At 45.5% G+C, this 17,760-nt stretch overlaps 1 protein-coding gene across 12 annotated transcripts; it reads right to left on the bottom strand.

The window, feature by feature from the left end:
- Positions 1-1,162: 1,162 nt before the first annotated feature.
- Positions 1,163-16,441, bottom strand: SERPINB9 (serpin family B member 9). Of its 12 annotated transcripts, none has more exons than XM_070515714.1 (10): positions 16,048-16,426; positions 15,485-15,552; positions 12,293-12,470; positions 10,918-11,055; positions 10,439-10,556; positions 8,858-9,000; positions 7,388-7,543; positions 6,413-6,584; positions 5,847-6,271; positions 3,775-4,139 (listed from the first exon to the last, which is right to left on the bottom strand). In XM_070515714.1, the coding sequence occupies exons 3-8, from the start codon at positions 12,458-12,460 to the stop codon at positions 6,513-6,515; spliced, it is 795 nt and encodes a 264-aa protein (XP_070371815.1). In that variant the 5' UTR covers positions 12,461-12,470; positions 15,485-15,552; positions 16,048-16,426; the 3' UTR covers positions 3,775-4,139; positions 5,847-6,271; positions 6,413-6,512. The 12 variants fall into 12 exon arrangements, with proteins under 12 accessions (XP_044629281.1, XP_070371813.1, XP_070371815.1 ...); XM_070515716.1 differs by having other exon boundaries at positions 16,055-16,185; XM_044773346.2 differs by lacking the exons at positions 3,775-4,139; positions 6,413-6,584 and adding an exon at positions 1,163-2,142.
- Positions 16,442-17,760: the final 1,319 nt, after the last annotated feature.

Raw genomic sequence — 17,760 nt, 5'->3', positions numbered from 1 at the left:
TCCTTGCAACCAGGTGTGGACATGAGACTGAGTTCTCACAGCAAGGAGCAGGGGGAAGCAGTGTGTGCCGTTCCAACCACTGCCCTCCAAGCTCTTTGTGCTTCTGCAGTCCTTAGAAGGTGGCTGTGAATGTTCAAGAATCCTGGGTCTTTGAATCACCACTTGGAACAACCATTTCTGTCTTTATAGAGGGCAAGAAATAGGTTTCTATTGTGTTAAGCTACTGAGACTGTGGGTTTCTGTTGTAGCAGCCAGCATTACCCAGATTTACTTTCAGGAAAGATCTCCCTGCCAGTAGTGTGGAGAATGAGTTGGAGGCATCAAGGAAAGGAAGACACGTGAGGATGCTGTTGCAGGAATCAGATGAGCAATAACGGTGGTCTGCGCACTTTGCATGGCTGAGTGACAGAGGAAGAAGGGATCCTGCTGTCTGGCGTGAGTGACTGGGTGGATTCTCTCGCCTTCCAGTTCACTCCAATGTGTATCTAAGAAGAAGTATGAGACACTGGCCTGGGTGCCAAGTATGCAGTGTTGATGAAGCAAAGCCTATTGCTGCTCTCATGGATCTGACAGTCCTGGAGCTGAAAATGAAAGGAGGAGGATTAGGAAGGTGGGAGATGATCTTAGCTTCGCATAAATTGAGATAGACGTACTTGTTGGGTATCTAAATGGAAGGATGAAGGGGGCACCTGGAGATGTGGATCTTGAGCTCAAGAGAGAGAGATCTGAGCTAAATATCCAGATCTGAAATGCATCAGCTCTGGGGTGGCAGTCAGACCATTGATGTGGACCACATCAGCCTGGGAGAGACAGGCTGCAAGAGGGCTCAGGCCAGCCCTGTGAGCAATGGGCAGAGGACAGTGCCAGACAATGAGATTAAGCAGGAGATGCCAGGAAGGTACAAGAAAGATCAAGACTTAAGGCAAAAAGCCTGTCGAGGAGGAAGTCACCAATGGTGTCAAATATTGCCCAGAAATCAGATGTCTGTTGAATTTAGGAATAAGGAGGGTGCTGGTGACCATTTAGTGCAATGGTGGAAATAAACCTTCTTTTCTTTCAGAAAAGAACAAAGAATGGAAATAAATCTTATTCAAGAAAAGAGAAAGGTAAATGTCTGTCATTCTCCTTAAAAACTATGATAAAAACCAGGAATAAAAGGATACTTTAAAAATTGTTTATGTAGATTTTATTTCCATTTCAATGCCGTGTCACTCAGTATTGCACATAAGGTTGTATCCTAGAGTTCTTCTTTCTTTAGATTATGTGCAGATTACAGGATTAGATTTTCCTAGTTAAAATTTTAGCTAATATGAAAACATACAGAGAGAAAAATAGAAGTTTTCCTCCTATCCCCCCCATCTCGGAGATAACCTCTGTTGGCTATGGCCTCTCTTTAAAAGGTGGAGCCTTTGAAACCTTTCCCATGGACTCACAAGCGTGCATTTCCGCCTACACACGCAGGGTTCAGTTCATACGAATGACGGCACACTACACACAGTATTGCAAATTACATTTTTCACTTGATTTGTTTTCATGATCTTTCTCAGCAACTGCATGTGGACCTATCATAATTTAAAAAAATTTTCTGCATAGGATTCCATCATATAAATGAATTAAATTCTTCTCCTATTGAGGAAAAAATAAAACTTGGATTATTTCCACTTCATTCATTGTTTTTGTTCCCTCTCTCCCTCCTTTTCTTTCATTCTTCCTTTCTTTTTCTTTCCTCTTTTGCTATTAAAAAACATTAACTGTATACTTACAGATGGTTAAGATGATAAATTTCGTTATGTGTGTTTTTTTACCACAATTAAAAATAATGATTAAAAGACCCTGTAGATCTGATTTTTTTTTAAATAATAATGCTGAAGAGAAAAACCTAGAATGTGTCTGAGCACATATGCAAATATTTCTGTAGAACAGACACCTAAAAGTGAGAATGCTGGTCTACAGAGAATACTCATTTAAAATTGAAAGACTGTATTAAATTCCCTCCAATAACCGTTAATTCCCACTCGCATACACGGTGTAGAGGAGTACCCATTTCTCATACTCTCACCAGTACCGGATATCATCCACCTCTCAATGATAACCAAGAGCAGCACAGGATTTCTGTGGCGATTGCACTTCGTCTCAGAATTCCTGGATAATGCGAAAAAAGACACAGACTAAACAAAACAAATCAAAACAAAATAACATATTAAAAAGAGAAATAATTGGTGTAACAGACTGACGTGCTCCTTCTTAAGATCACTTGCCAATTTTATAATCATATAACAAAAATCCAAGAGAATGTATTGAAAACTCTTGAATTACTAAGAGTTCACCCTGGGGCCGGCCCATGGCCGAGTGGTTAAGTTGGCGCGCTCTGCTTCAGCGGCCCAGGGTTTTGCCAGTTTGGATCCTTGGTGCCAACCTAGCACAGCTCATCAGGCCATGCTGAGGTGGCGTCCCACATGCCACAACTAGAAGGACCTGCAACTAGAATATACATCTATGTACTGGGGGGGCTTTGGGGAGAAGAAGAAGAAAAAAAAAGAAGATTGGCAACAGATGTTAGCTCAGGTGCCAATCTTTCAAAAAAAAAAAAAAAGAGTTCACCAAATTGGCCATAGGAATGATAAATATTGTGACATAATGAGAAATGTATATTTAATCTCTGCCCCCAGTTCCTGACACAGGCCTCCTAAAAGCCTTGTAATTTCCTGAGTGATAGAAGCATCTTTTGTTCTAATATGGAGTCTTTGACTCCAGTTCCTAACTCAGAGCTCCTAAATCCTTTGTAATTTCCTGAGTGATCAGAGCATCTTTTATTCTAATGAAGCCATTCTTGGTGGGCCTCTGGATAGGTTCAGGAAGGAGGCAGGTTCCCAACCATGATTAGGCCGAACCACGATTAGAAGCTTGGAACTTTCAGTCCTACCCCCCATCCTCCAGGGAAGGGAGAGGGCTGGAAGCTGAGTTAATAATCGATCAAACCTACACGATGACGCCTCCATAGAAACTCCTAAACAGCAGGGTTTGGAGAGCTTCCAGGTCGTGAGCACATCGAGGCCCCGGGACAGTGGCGCACCAGAAAGGGCGTGGAAGCTCCACACCCCTTCCCCCATACCTTGCCCTATGTGTCTCTTTTATCGGGCTCTTCCTGTGTGTATCCTTTATAATGAACCAGTAATAGGAAGAAAAGCACTTTCCTGAGTTCTGTGAGACATTCCAGCAAACTATTGAACCTGCGGACGGGGTTGGGGGAACTCTCATTTATAGCCCATCAGTCAGAAGTACAGGTGAGAACCTAGGATTTGCAATTAGTGTCTGACGTGGGGGCTCTTGGAACTGAACACTTAACTTGTGGGGTCTGAGCTAACTCCTGGCAGTTAGTGTCAGAACTGAGTTAAACTGTGACATCCAGTGTCCCTGAGAATTAGAGAACTGCTTGCTGTGGAAAAACCCACACAACTGATGTCAAAAGTGTTGTTTAGTAGTAATAGGGAGAAAGTTTCTCTGTAGCATGTATAAACTTCAGTTGTTTACTTATATGCCATCCATAACCAGGTGAGGAAAAATGCTCGTTTACTATCATTATGACGACAATAAAACTCAGAAATAATCATAACAAGAAAAGTAAAAGCTGTGTGGGACTTATACAAAAAATTAAAATCTAGACAGATATAAAGAAGGATTTGAATAAATGGAGATTCCTCTCATTTTCCTGAATAAGAATAAACATTATAAGTAAATTAACTCACCCAAATAATTGTCAACTTAAAAGGCAAATTTTCCTGTTATTTTATCTCAAACTGAGTTTATTCAGGAGTAACCAAAAGGATTGCAATTCAGGATGTGCATGCTATGGAGAAACACAGGCAAATCTGGAGAACAAAGGATGGGAGCTGCCTTTATAGAGAAACAGGGGCAGTGGGAGGGGCTGTTCTAAAGGAAAGTCCATTGGAGGAAAGTAACAGTTCAGGGCAGCAAGGGCTTCTCATTGGCTGAGCTGAGGCATTTCTTATTGGCTGAGCTGTGGTGTTTCTCATTGGCTGAGCTGAGGCATTTCTCATTGGCCGAGCTGTGGTGTTTCTCATTGGCTGAGCTGTGGCATTTCTCATTTGACCGAGCTGTGGTGTTTCTCATTGGCTGAGCTGTTGTTGGGTGGAGAGAGAAATCTTCCTTTAGTAGTGAAGTAGTTTTACTTCCCAGCCAACGTGCAAGTGTCATCTCTTCCTGTTTGGTGTAATTGAGGATGTGTGATAGGGCAAGACAGCTCCCCCGATAGGCCTTCTTGACTCCAATTTAGTTGAGGTTTCTTTTATTAATTTCCACAGCTCCAAATTTGCCTTTCACTGACACACTCTGTAAAACTAAAGCTGGACTCTGTAAACATTATTACTTTGCCAGCCGGCACAATGTTGGGCTTCGTCAGTCCCTCGAATGGAGGGCACTGGAGACTTTCAGAAGACAGCAGTAGATAGGCACTTCCCTTTCAGGTTCTGGTTTTCCTATGATTACACAGCAACCCACACCGGCCGTCTTTAGCTGGATTCTTGTGCTTTCCCCATGCAATGGCTATTTCTGCAGTTACAACGGCTGCAGCTTCAAGCAACTGTATCCCTACCTGGCATTTTTTATCTACAGACCAGCTCCAGCCTGCCCTCAGCCACCAGCAAAGGCAGGCAGCTTTCGTGGGCCAGCTCCAATCTAGGTGATATTTTTCTACCTCCAGGTGATGTTGCTGGGATTTATTTGTAAAAAGCTCTATTTAATTGGCTTGAAATTAAGAACTTATATATTAAGTATTCCTAACTCTCAGAAATATAACAGAAACTGACTCAAATGCTTTGTAGGTCCATGTTATCTAGGATTAATCCTTAGTAAGTAAATGACAGCTTAAGGTTGTTGGTGTAAATTAAAAACATACATATGTATATAGATACATAAGAAACAGATAGGCACAGACAGAGATATCTAATCACTTTTTTAAAAGTTCCTGAGGGGCCGGCCTGGTGGCGCAGCAGTTAAGTGCGCACATTCCGCTTTGGCAGCCCAGGGTTCACCGGTTCAGATCCTGGGTGCAGACATGGCACCACTTGGCAAGCCATGCTGTGGTAGGCGTCCCACATATAAAGTAGAGGAAGATGGGCACAGATGTTAGCTCAGGGTGAGGCTTCCTCAGCAAAAAGAGGAGGATTGGCAGCAGTTAGCTCAGGGCTGATCTTCCTCAAAAAAAAAAAAAAGTTCCTGAGCTCATTTATGATCAATTACTAATCAACGCACTATCAGTGGCATGCAGACATGTGAAATGTAGTCCCAACCTCTAATGAACTTAAGGTCTAGTTGGAGAACACAGATGATTAATAAATAAAGCAAGTGCCATAAGAGAAATGCCCTCCCTCAGTGTAGGATGAGAGGTCAAAGATGCATGTCTGGTTATGCGGGAAAGGAAAACTTTCTCAGAGAAGGTGACATTGGAAATGAGCTTTAAGGAATTTTTACTGTTCGAGTTGGAAGTGGAGAGACACAATCACATGAAGAAAGGTGTGACCCTACAGAAGGACCACACGGTAAGCTGAAGGACAGTCCCTAGCCCAACATGGTTGTCATCCTATGGGATTTGGACTACAGCTTAAAGACAATCTGAAATCATTAAGTCTACGGTCCCAGGATCCCGACTGAGTAGTGCAAATGAGCGGTCAGTATGGTGAGAGCTGAGTGTGGAGAAGTCTGAATTGCACTGGCAAATCACTCAGACGGTCAGGAATCTGCCCTCACCTTTGCACGTGGCTTTCCAGGCCCACCCTCATGGAGCTGTAGAGTGAGATTTGGGGACACAGAAAGAGGGAAGTACTCACATGCACAGTAAGCGCACCCCCTACGGAGAGGAAAACCTGCCACAGAACAGAATGCTGTTGGTTTTGTTGTGTCTAATGAAGAAAAGGAAGGGATGGTCAGCACAGAACCGTGGTCCAAATTCCACGCAACATTCCACAACCAGTATGGCAGAAGCAGCTGCGGCCTCCGTGCCTTCCTCGTTCACTTCCACAAAACTCTTGTGCACAAACTTGGACAGACACAGGTCTCTCTCGGCTGACATTGCCGAAAAGTCGGCCTTGCCCTGTTCAAAGGCATCAAGCATTCCCAAACGCTGAAGCACAGATTCCATGTCGTACTCCTCTTCCAGTGTGAATCTCGGAAGGAGAACTTCAACTTCAGTGCTCTTCATACAGTCTGGCTTGGTCCAGGCCGTGAATTTCTCAAAAGTGAGATTTTTTTCCACCTGAAAGATCGGAATTAGACGTTAAGATGCATACTTCAGCACATACCTACGTGTACCCCTTCTCCTCTCGGAGATGGGAGTAGACTGTCACACAGGACCAGTGGCACCTTTACCTGCCAGGAAATTTGTGAGATCTCCTACCTGTGCTATTACATACACAGCTTCCTTGCCAAGCAGGGGAAGCCTCAAGCAGCCTGGAAGCACGAACACTGTGTCTGTTCCTCTCCTCACCCAACGACTACTAGGAGCTGTCTTTTATTCTGACAATTGTCAATGCCCAGGTGACTGTGCTGCTTTCAAAGACATGACAGTGCTGGTAGGAAAAAAGATTGGAAGAGAAAGGGTCTCAGTGTAGCCCACACAGAGGGGAAGTCTGCCCAGAGGTGGGATCCCGTGTGCTTCCTGGAGAAGAGACGTCACAGGGAGCTGGACAGAGGGAGAGCCAGTGGCTGCAGCTCTGCTCACACCAGCCCCTCGGGCCTCGGGGGCACTGCCTGCCCCCCATGCCCAGGCTGAGAATCTACAGGGCGATGGTTGACTGTCACCCTAGGGAGCCATGCTGAAAGAAAGCAAGGTGAGCCAGGTGAGCCATTTGGGGCCGTGTCTGGCTCTGCCCTTGAGTGCTGGCTCCTGTCCTCCTCTCCTCCCTCTTGTTAGGTCACAGTGTAAGCTTTTCTCATTCACTGCTCTGGGTTCTAAATAGGGACAAGGGTTCCTAGTTTTTAAAATTTAATGCTAATAACAATGATTATAATAATGGAGCACATTTATACAGGGCTTATTATGTACCAGACAACGTACTAAACTTGATACCTGAATTACGCCCATTTTATCCTCATAATAACCCTATCAGGCAGATGTTATTATTATCCCCATTTTAGAGGTGAGAAAACAGAGGCTGAGATGAGTTAAGTAATTTGGCTAAGTCATGGAGATAATAACGGGAGAAGTAAGTCTTGAGTAACAATTTGATTCCAAAGCCCGTGCCTGAATACTGGGGTCTGCTGCCCAGCTGCCCGCACCACCAACTGGAAAGGTCAACACGAAAGGTGAAAGTGGCGCTCCAGTTTTAGCCTATAAGGAAGGACACGAAGAGTGTCTGTGCGTCCATCTCACCGAGTCTAGCCCCACGTCTTCGTCAGGGAGCAGAATGATCATGCTCAGCTCCTCGCCCACATAGGGCAGCTCCAGGACCTGGGCCTGCACCTCTTTGATGTAGGCAAGTTTAAACGTGGCTTCCTGAAACATCATCTGCACTGGCTTTTGCTCCTTCTGATGAGAATAAACAGATGGGCATGGAGTTAAAAACAGAGTATTGAGAGGGGGCAACAGCTGCAGTGGCCTCCAGGAGTGTTTTCAGCACCCATGATGGAAACAATATTCGTGCTCTAGTTAACATCCACAAACTGTCCACCAGCCCCTTCCTATCACGACAAGGCCTCGACTGCAAGCACATACGGCGCTAGCCTGGGAAAGAAGACGCTTTTATTCTGCAAAATAAACGTGATCCCCTGCATTTTCCACAGGCGGAAGTCAGATTTTCCTCATTGAAAGTATGCCCGGCACATATATCTAAGGAAACAATATAATCAATGATGTTAAATAGAAAATTATTTGTATTTAATGAGAAAAAGTTCTATAATAAAGTGGGAGGACACAGTCCCACAGCACTGTGCCGGGAGCGCGGAGGGACACGCCCTCTCAGGAAGCACCGGCAGCCAGCGTGAAGACCCACAGGTATTTAAATCCAATTGTCCCAACGCTGGTACTCTTACCCGAGGAAATAATTTTTTAAAAATACAGAAGAGGTCTGTGCATGCAGAAGTTAACTGAAGTATTACACTTATTAATTTTTAAAAGTTGATACACACCATCTATTATAAAAACTAAAATAGTTTCTAAAATCAATGTTAGAAAAGTTCTTCCCCTCCCCACTTTGTAACTAGCGGGCTCATTATTTAAAGTACCCCTTATCTCCCCAAAAGGGTTTTACCTACGTAACTTTCCTAATTGCATTAAAATGGTATTTTTTTAGGAGCTGGGGGACTCGGTAAATTAAAATGCCCGCCTGAATTGAAGTCATACTTCAATGTCAAGGCTAGGGTCTTTGTCAGTTAGTTTTAATATTAAAAGCTATAAAACTGAATAATAATAAATTAATCAACAGCAATTCAAGTCTATACTTATTTTAATTTTTAAAGTACCCAATTAAAGAAATATGTTTTCACACTCTCTCCCTCTACCCTCCAGAATACAAACATACATCACATTTCCTTAACACCTATTTTTTGCTTTCTATCTAAGCAACTTGGGCTTAAAGGAAATCTTAAGTTCCCAGAATGAGGGAGGAGGCAGCAATGAATATATGAGAAATTATCAAAGGCAGTAGGAGCAGTAATAAAATGCAAAAAATTACAGGCAGCAAATATTTGTTATTTCTTCAGTCCATTTCTACTGAGTTTAAAATTTCATTCAGAAATGTATTGTTTCCAATTAGTTTTAACCAATCATTTATGCCTTTACAATGTTAAATTTTTCCATTCAATTTCTTCATCAAACTAGCAAGATTTTGAAAGCTTCCCCCACCTGGTTTATTTTAAAAGGCATTTCACTTGTGTTCGCTTTGTCGAACTGTTCCTTCCACTTTCCTTTGAAGTAGATGGCGTTGACAAGAACCAGCCTGGTCTGCGCATCAATTGAGTTACCTGGCAACAACTCTTGAATTTTACCTTTCAGGAAAAGTAGAGAATATATTCAGTTGATTTTTATAAAAGTGTGATGAATACACCATGATAAGGCTTATTGGCAGATCCTTGATTATTAGTCGAGAATTAAACATTCTTTTTTCAAATTTGCTGAGTTTGGATTGTTACGTACAGAAATCAAAGACAACACACGCAAGTGGTATTCATGATCACCAACTCTTCGGGAACATCCACAAAGTTGGTGAGAGCAAAAGACTTCTAAATCACTCAGGGAAGACCCTGCGCCAGGTTGGGGAAGAGGCAAGCAGGAAATGAGAGGGGCTGGAGGGGCCTCCGTGACCCCATGTGGTTAAATGGAGTCTATGAGCCTATGCCCCAAAGTTACATCCACTGCCACACTCCACAGCCACGTGTGGACACTTCAGAGGCAGCCAGAAAGAAAGGCTCAAAGGGGAAATAGCTGGCAATGGGCAGCGTGGGCACACTGAGGAGTTTCTGGAAGCCTCTAGAAAAGATTTCACTATTTGATCCTCTAAACAAAACACCACACATTCCTGTAAAAGGTAAATTGGGCAAATTAAAGATAGTCCCTGCTTCCCCTAAGTATCAAGTTGTATCTTTTTAATGAACTAACAGCATCCCTGCTAATTCACTGCCTCCAGATGGCATGGGTGGTGAATATTCCACTGGGGGAAATAACTTCTAAGTCTTTAAGGAAAGACAACCTCTTGTTCTTTACTGTGTCGTTTAGTAACAGAAACAGGAATGCTCCTAGTGGTACTAAGTGTAGTTGGTGCAGAGGGGCTGAATGGTTCAAACATCATACCATCATTGATTGTGGGGGCCAAGATCAGAACGTGCACTTTCTGAAATAGAAATGACTGAGGCTCAACCCCAAACATAGGGCGATTTTGGTCTGCAGAGCTGATCAGCCCTGGGAGAGGGTTTGCGGTCAGCCTACCAAGTCTAGGTTACCATGTCTAATTAAGGGAGTGTAAGTGGAAGACACAAAAGAGGCACAAGAACAAGTAAGCTTAATGTGTAGAGGAAAGGCAGTGGTATGGGGTCCACACAGACTCTAGAAAGAGGAGGCCCGAGTGTATGACTCAAGGAAGATCTGGGCATCAGTCTCCTTCCTACGGAAACAATGCATTCACCCAACATGTGAAGGTTACAGGCCAAGTGAAAGTATGTTTCAGTGTAATTTATTAAACTGGAAATCTGGCCTATGAGCTCCTTTTGACATTTGTATCAGTTACTCTCGTCCTGGGAGAATGGACAAAATTAAGTCTCTGTTGTTGAAAACCCAAGCATCTCAATGGAACCTCTTTGAGTCCGTCAAGGTTCAAATATGCCATGAGGCCCAGCCTGTCAACATGACTCCGATGATCTGAAACACTAGTGAAATCAGAGGAGCAGGAAGAGGAGAGAGAGGGGAAGGGAAGTCACACATAATTCTGACCTTCAGTCTTTTTTGAGACCCAAGTGTTTATATGTTTCCTGGACTGCTCTGCAGCTTTGGCAAAGGAAAGCTGCTCCAGCTCAGCATGGTAGAATCGAACACAGGATTCCTTAAAGGTCTTTGGAGAGAAAAGTGTTCAATGAGGCTATATTCCTAAATAAAATGTCAGTAAGTTTCCAAAAATTCTGAATAGCACCTACTTTTTATTTAAAAAAGCATACATCTCTCAAAAGTGATTATACTGTAGTCTATCAGACACTAAAATATCAGAGTTTATAAATAGGTAAGCATTAAGCCATGAATATCCAGAAATGAATAAATGAATTTTAGAAGTAGTCAAATTTCAAATAATTCAAGGTATAGTTATAGCATTATGATTTTTTAAAACAGTGTTCAGCATAAGTTTCAGTTCTCCAGGGTCTTTTCCTCAGATTCTATATTTTGAATACAACTTTTATTGTTCTGTTGAATCAACTTACTGGGAAGAATTCACAAGACTTTTCTCCAAAGAGCCTGTTGGCCGTTCTGAGCAAGTACTGAGTACCAGGTTTGTTCACTTCGGTGAGAAGGGACTGGAAACCCTGATGAATGTCTTTCTCTGTGTTTAAAGAAAGCACCTGTTGAGAAAAAGAATTAAAAAATTATTGGGCCAGCCCCAGTGGCCTAGTGGTTAAGTTCAGCGTGCTCTGCTTCGGTGGCCCGGCTTCAGTTCCCAGATGCGAACCTACACCACTCTGTTAGCGGCCATGCTGTGCTGTTGGCCCACATACTAAAAAATAGAGAAAGATTGGCACAGATCTTAGCTCAGGGCAAATCTTCTCAGCAAAAAAAAAAAAAATTTATCAATACTGCTTCTTGGTCTCAAAACAAATTGTAAGCAAAATTTTTTCTCAAATACTCCACAAAATTTTCCTTTAAAAGGACATTATTTTTATTTTGATTGTGGATTTAATACATACCATATGGGAAGCAATACCATGTGGGGGTGAGGGGAAGATACAGAAAGTAAAAGACAGAGAAAGAGAGAGGGAAAGAGCAAGAGAATAGCAAAGAAAAGAGTTGGCTTTTCTGCCTAAACAGATCTCTTGTTTAAAGATGAGTAATAAGAAGGAATGAAAAGGACCTGCATCCCAGGAAAGCAGGTCCTAAATACAGGACAACTTAGCTCTAAAATTTATAAAGAAAAAAAAAATAAGCAGTTAAAAGCATTACAAATTCAAGGAGAAATGGGCAGAAAAACCCTTAAGAGTGGGCAAGACATCACTCTCAGTCTCTGACAGCTTAAACAGAACCCAAGAGCTAGTTCTTTGATATTTGTTAAACTAAACTAACCACTACGTACACAGTCTGCACATGTAAGTAAGTACATGCCTTTTCACCCTCTGCTGCATACTTCTGTCTACCTCCTTACTGAGCCAGGAAGGCATGTTAGTGTATCAATGACTTGACATAGATATTAGTTTGTCCTTCCTTACCAATGAAAAATTATAGTTACAAAGTCTTTTACTCAAAAAAAAATGAGATAGATCTTAGCTGCTTACGTTTCCAAATAATTTCAGTATCATTTTCTAAACAAAGATCAAGAGCTCGGAGAAAATTTTGATCATCTTATCCACGTTATCATTTGGAGAAAGTTTTCCCAAAAAGTCCCGGTGAAGGAGACTCCCTGCCCTGCCCTTTGCATCTTGTTCCCCAGGCAGTCTCACTTCCCTGAAATGAACATGTTCGTGTGAACACACCAGGCTCCACCCCCCCATCCTCCTTGGAGGCAGCTCTGGAGCAGAAGACATGAAGCTGGGGGACAGAACATAACCACAGTGCCAGTCCCTTCTCCTGGGCGACAGGCAGCCTTACCTGGGCCATCTGGGCCGCAGTGTTTCCTTTTGCCCCCAGGAAGACCATGGCCAGGGCAGAGGAGATGCTCACAGGAGAATAAAACACATTGTGTGAAGGGTTGTCTTGACCTAGTATCTTTAAAAGGCGGAACGCAAAGCTGCCATTTGCTTCCGAAAGAACATCCATGATGCAGAGTCTGGAATGAGAAAATAAAGAGAAAGGTGTCTTCAATACATCCCTGGATGTCATTGACCTAGTACATGGCAATTTTGGAATTGTACTTTTCTTTTTAATCTTAAAGTCCATAATATTTTAAGTTGAAGGAAAATTCACTTACTGTTGCTCTCCATCCAAAAAGATAAGTCCAAATTTAAAGGTAATTAGCTAAGTGTGATAGTGGCAACAGATCAAACCAGCTTGAGAGTCTCGAGCCAAGAGAACTGGCTGGCATGCACAGACACACACACACACACACACACGCATGCACACGCACAGGCACACAAAGGCAGGTGCACGCACATGTAGCACACAGCCTGCTGGGAGCGGTGAGGTCTAATCCTCTCCCATAGGGACCAACTCCCCTCATCTGAGGCAGAGAACAGGGTCAATGAGGAGGAGGAGAAGGAGGAGGGAGGAGGAGGAACCCCCAAGCGAAAACCCTCTAGCTCCTCTAGCCTGGGCTCCATAAAACAATGCTGATTCTTGCATATATTAATCAAGAGTCCTTGTGAGATTTTCACTTATGCACCCGACCATGGTCTCCTAGTGTGTCAGCTGATACACGAAAAAAGTAGGAATGCTGAACTGGACCCACAGACAGGCTGAAAGTGGGTATAAAATTGGCTATGAAGCAAGGAACTTCCATCTACAGTGGCTGGTCAGTCTGGCCCTGGCCCACTGAGGGAGAGCCAGCCTGCTCTCCCACTGAGCAGCCCTCACCCCCAAGATGGCTGACGACTCCTGTCGATGAAAATAATCCATAACCAATCTATAAATGAAAATTTGGGTGAGTTTATTCTGAGCTGAAATCTGAGGACCATGGCCCGGGGCCTTTCCCGAAGGAAGAAAGGGCACTGAAGAAGTGGGGTGCACAGAGTGGTTACATACCCCCAAACAGGGCGTTTCACATATGATTGAAATGTCCCTCCCACAATAGTCACAAGATTGCCCTGTCACACAGTGCTTGATGGACACAGCAGGTAGTGGGTCTGCCATCTCGGAGGGCATAGCAGGAGGCAAGTCTATTGTCTCGAGCTGGGCGGTCAGAGGTGAGCAGAGCAATCAGTTTCTAGCCTAAGGAAAGATGCTTAATCCTTAAGGAAATGCCAATGTTGGGAGGGGGAGAGAAGTTGCACCTTTATCTCAAGGGCTTTTGCTCTTGCCATAGGGAATCTCTAAAGCAGATATACAATGCATGCTCAACGGCCACGGTCAGGCCCTTTTGGAAAGACAAGGTCGGGCCGAATTAGGTTTATACCAAATGGCTTCCTCATATTCTCCAATATATCCTATTGCTTGCCATTTTTATTTGTCACTCCTGACATCCCATAAGCCAACTGAGAGTGCCGGCACATCGCCAACCCCTAGACACGGTGTGATTTCTGAACATTGGAAACGGGGCTGAGACAACTGCGTGCTGTTTCCATTTGGTTTTTCAATTTTCTTGCTAACTCAGAAACACAGATTTGGGAGCTTCACTCACTAGTCCCAGCCAAAGTCACTAGAGTAGAGTGTGCGTGCAAGGGAGAAAAGCAGCGCCTGTGGAACACCAGAGTGGAAAGGCAAGGAGGAACAGAGAAGAGTCCAAAAAACCGGTCCGTGGTGATTGATGCGGGGTCGGTGAGCCGAGGAGTCGAAAGAAAGATTTCTTAGACTCTCAAGATCTGGCAGTAGTGCTCTTTTATTTAGAGAATAGTGTGGAATAGCATGGGGACAGGACCCATGGGCAGGCAGAGCTCCTGCTGCCCCCAGTTGAGGGTTAGGGCTAATTTTATAAGGCATAGGTATATGATTCATCTCTTTACAAGACAAAGGAAAGAACATGAAAAAAAGTTAAAATGGTATCAGTGCGGGTGGGGTCTGGTCATTGGGTGATCCCATGACTTTTAGACAAGAATCAAATCGGATTAAGTAAAGGTTAGAAAGGTTAGACGCCACCACCCTAAACCAGTTACATGAGATTGCCAGACAGCAACCAACTTAAGTTCTTGCCTCTGGCATTGACCAAGAGCTTCTAGAGATAAGACCATTCCCCCTTCTTCCTGGCACAGAGAGGGAGGCATCTTCACAGATAGAGGTTTCCCTTAGAAATGTAAATGTTTCCCAACAAAGGGGCAAAACAAATTCCACTCCTTGGAGCCTGAATCTCATCTGTAGTTTTAAAACTAACCAGCCTAAAAATCCTCATCATAAGCCATTTTAAAATTAAGCAGCCTAAAAATCCTCATCAGTGATGAGTAAAAACCACTGAGAAGGCGGAGGCATGTCTGTGAAGCCAGGGAGGTGAGAAGTGTAAATGGTTGCGGGCAGGTCTGCAGACCACACATCTTGAACTGAACCCATCACCAACCTCACCCCCAGCCCACTGTTCTCCAGCATTTCTCGGAAAAGAGACCCTGGCTCACGCAACTGCTTGCCTCAGACCCTAGGAAATCTCCCTGACTCCTTCCCCGCTCCCTTCCAGCCCTCAGCCCCCTCACCGAGGCCTGTCTCCTGCCCCTAAGTAGCTCTTGCAGCAGTCCACTTGATCCTGCACCTCGTCCGGACAGCCTTCTCCCTCTCACCCCAGCCTCTCTGCTGCCCTGTGAAAGGCTCAAACGATGAACAGAACTGGCTGCTCCACTCCCCCTCCTGACTCGCCGCTCCGCGCCCCCACATACATGCCATTCTGAGAGGAAAACAGATCGTGATCCTTTCACCCTCCTCTTAGATCTCCCACGGCCCTCAGCATGAGCTCAAAGCTCACTCTATTTAAATGGCTTAGCCTCCACCCGGCCTCCTCCTCCTGCTCCAGCCTCCACCTCTAGCCATCCTGAACCCCATTCAGTCCCTCAAAGTCACCTTTGAAAACACCGTGTATCCGAGTCCCCGTCCCCTTCACCGGGTTCATGCACTCCCCCCACCCTCACACCTGCAGCCTCAGGAGGCTTCTGATTGCCCACCCTACAGAGGTTCCTCTCACGCCTTGCACCCACGCCCAGCGTAACTCACCCCTCTGTATTGTGAGTCCTCAGGAAGCTCCGCTGGAAGCGCTGAAGACAAGGGCTGATTCCAAAGGCCTGGAAGAGCGCACAGGAAACGGAAAGGCTCCATAAATTTGTGTTGAAGTAATAAAAGAATTAGGACGGATAAAAGTGCTAGGATTCGCAGCTAGTGACTGGTGATTTCAGGACAGAGAAGCGGTAGGGCAGAAATTATGCTGATCCCTGAGGAGAGAGGGGAGGGAAGAAACGCGGCCGCCAGCGGGAATGGGGCTGCAGGGTGAGAGCCCAGGCAAGAGGAAGGGCGGCGATGCGGCAGGGAAGGGGCGTCGGAGGAGCAGAGAGCAGGCCGTGGAGGAGGCCAGGCGTCTGTGACTCGTTCGGGAATCGCAGGGCGCAGGCTCTGGCCACTGACCAGCTGCGGCCCAGAGAGCCTCTACTGCTGTAAACAGGGAGGCGGCGCCGCCTTCTCGGGCCCGCGTTGGTACTGAGACAGCTCTCTCGCCCTCGCGTCGGTAAGCTGGGGCTTCTCCTCGTCCCTCCAATCCCCCTCCCCGGCCAGGATGCCCCCACCTGCCACCTGCAGCACGCCGCGCTCCTCCTGTCGCCTGGATCTCCTCCGAGCCTGGATCCCAAAGATACGAAGCGCAGACCTGGTCTCGGTCCCCGTCAGCCCGGGGAACTTCCGTAGCGGGGCGGGGCGAGGCGAGCTCAGGGTCCCCGCGCGGCCCCCGCCCTCCCCGGCCCGCCTCGCCTGTGGGACCCGCCTCGCCTGTGGGACACGCAGTGACGCGCGGGACCCGCCCGAGACACGGGATAGCCTGGAGGCGCGCTCTTCTTGCCTCTACCAAGGCGAATCCAAACTGAATTCCGGAATGGAAAGAATTTTCTAAGTGATAGCCCAGCCCGGATGGAAGCTCGCGGTGCCTCTGGCGCAACCGCTCCTCTGGCTGTCAGAAGAAATAACACCCGGGGCACCTGTGATGAGGATTTTTAGGCTGCTTAATTTTAAAATGGCTTATGATGAGGATTTTTAGGCTGGTTAGTTTTAAAACTACAGATGAGATTCAGGCTCCAAGGAGTGGAATTTGTTTGCCCCTTTGTTGGGAAACATTTACATTTCTAAGGGAACCCTCTATCTGTGAAGATGCCTCCCTCTCTGTGCCAGGAAGAAGGGGGGATGGTCTTATCTCTAGAAGCTCTTAATCAATGCCAGAGGCAAGAACTTAAGTTGGTTACTGTCTGGCAACCTCATGTAACTGACCCCCCCCCCCCCACACACACACGCAAATCCTCCTTTGTCTTTAGCCGAGGATAAAATTCAAGCGGTGACTTCTGCTATTTACTCAATCCAGTTTGATTCTTATCTAAAAGTTGTGGGACCGCCAAATGGCCAGACCAGCCAAATGGCCAGACCATAAGGGCACTGATACCATTTTAACTTTTTTACATATTCTTTGTCTTGTAAAGAGATAACTCACATACCTATGCCTTAAATTTAGCCTTACTCTCCACCCAACTTTGCAGCAGCAGCAGCAGCAGGAGCTCTGACTGCCCGTGGGTCCTGTCCCCACGCACCAGCTCTGCCTGCCCATGGGTCCTGTCCCCATGCTACACTATTCTCTAAATAAAAGAGCACTACTGCCAGATCTTGAGAGTCTAAGAAATCTTTCTTTCGACTCCTCGGCTCACCGACCCCGCATCACCTGGGGAGGACGTAAGGTAAATAAAGGTGGTGTGACAGACTCCTGGTTTAGAGTCAGGAGGTCCTGTGGATCTTTATTCCATGCCTCTTGTGTTACGAGTATGAGAGCTTCAGCTAGAATGAAGTATTTGTTCGAGGTCCGGTAACTAATTAGCTGTCCTCAGCCCAGATCCAGAAGCCAGGGGCCCAGCTCATATAGTGCCTGAGCCCTTTTCCCCTACTGGGGCTTGTGCTGCGAGGCTGCTGTGTTCGCAGCTTCATCAGTAGCCTGCAAAGTGACAGAACAGATCATAGTGAGACTGGCTCAGGGCCTGGGAGTTCAGCAGCGGGGCCTGCTTCTGGGCTGTTTGATTGACTAGTTCAGGATGTCCTTGGAGATCCATGCTCCTTCTCATTGTGTCAGCTCCGTCTTCAGGCTGGTGACCAGAGGCCCCCATTGGAAGAGCTCCATGTTGACAAGATGATGTCCAAAGGAAGAGGAGAGACCAAATGACTTTCTCAGAGAGCAAGATTTTTCCAGAAGCCTTGCCCCTCAGCAGATTTCTCTTCCTGTTTCAAATGAACCTGAACTAGTGCGTTCT

Source organism: Equus asinus, chromosome 8, assembly GCF_041296235.1.
Source record: "Equus asinus isolate D_3611 breed Donkey chromosome 8, EquAss-T2T_v2, whole genome shotgun sequence".
NCBI lineage: Eukaryota > Metazoa > Chordata > Mammalia > Perissodactyla > Equidae > Equus > Equus asinus.
Note: the sequence above shows the minus strand (reverse complement) of the source record. Positions and strands in the feature narration are given on the sequence as shown.

Excerpts from the sequence above, each read along its gene's own strand:
- SERPINB9 (XM_070515710.1), bottom strand. The coding sequence starts at position 12,460 with ATGGATGTTCTTTCGGAAGCAAATGGCAGCTTTGCGTTCCGCCTTTTA. Across the intron at positions 10,557-10,917 it reads AGTCTTGTGAATTCTTCCCA|ACCTTTAAGGAATCCTGTGT; the intron begins GTAAGTTGATTC and ends TTCTCTCCAAAG. Across the intron at positions 9,001-10,438 it reads GGTCTCAAAAAAGACTGAAG|GTAAAATTCAAGAGTTGTTG; the intron begins GTCAGAATTATG and ends TTTTCCTGAAAG.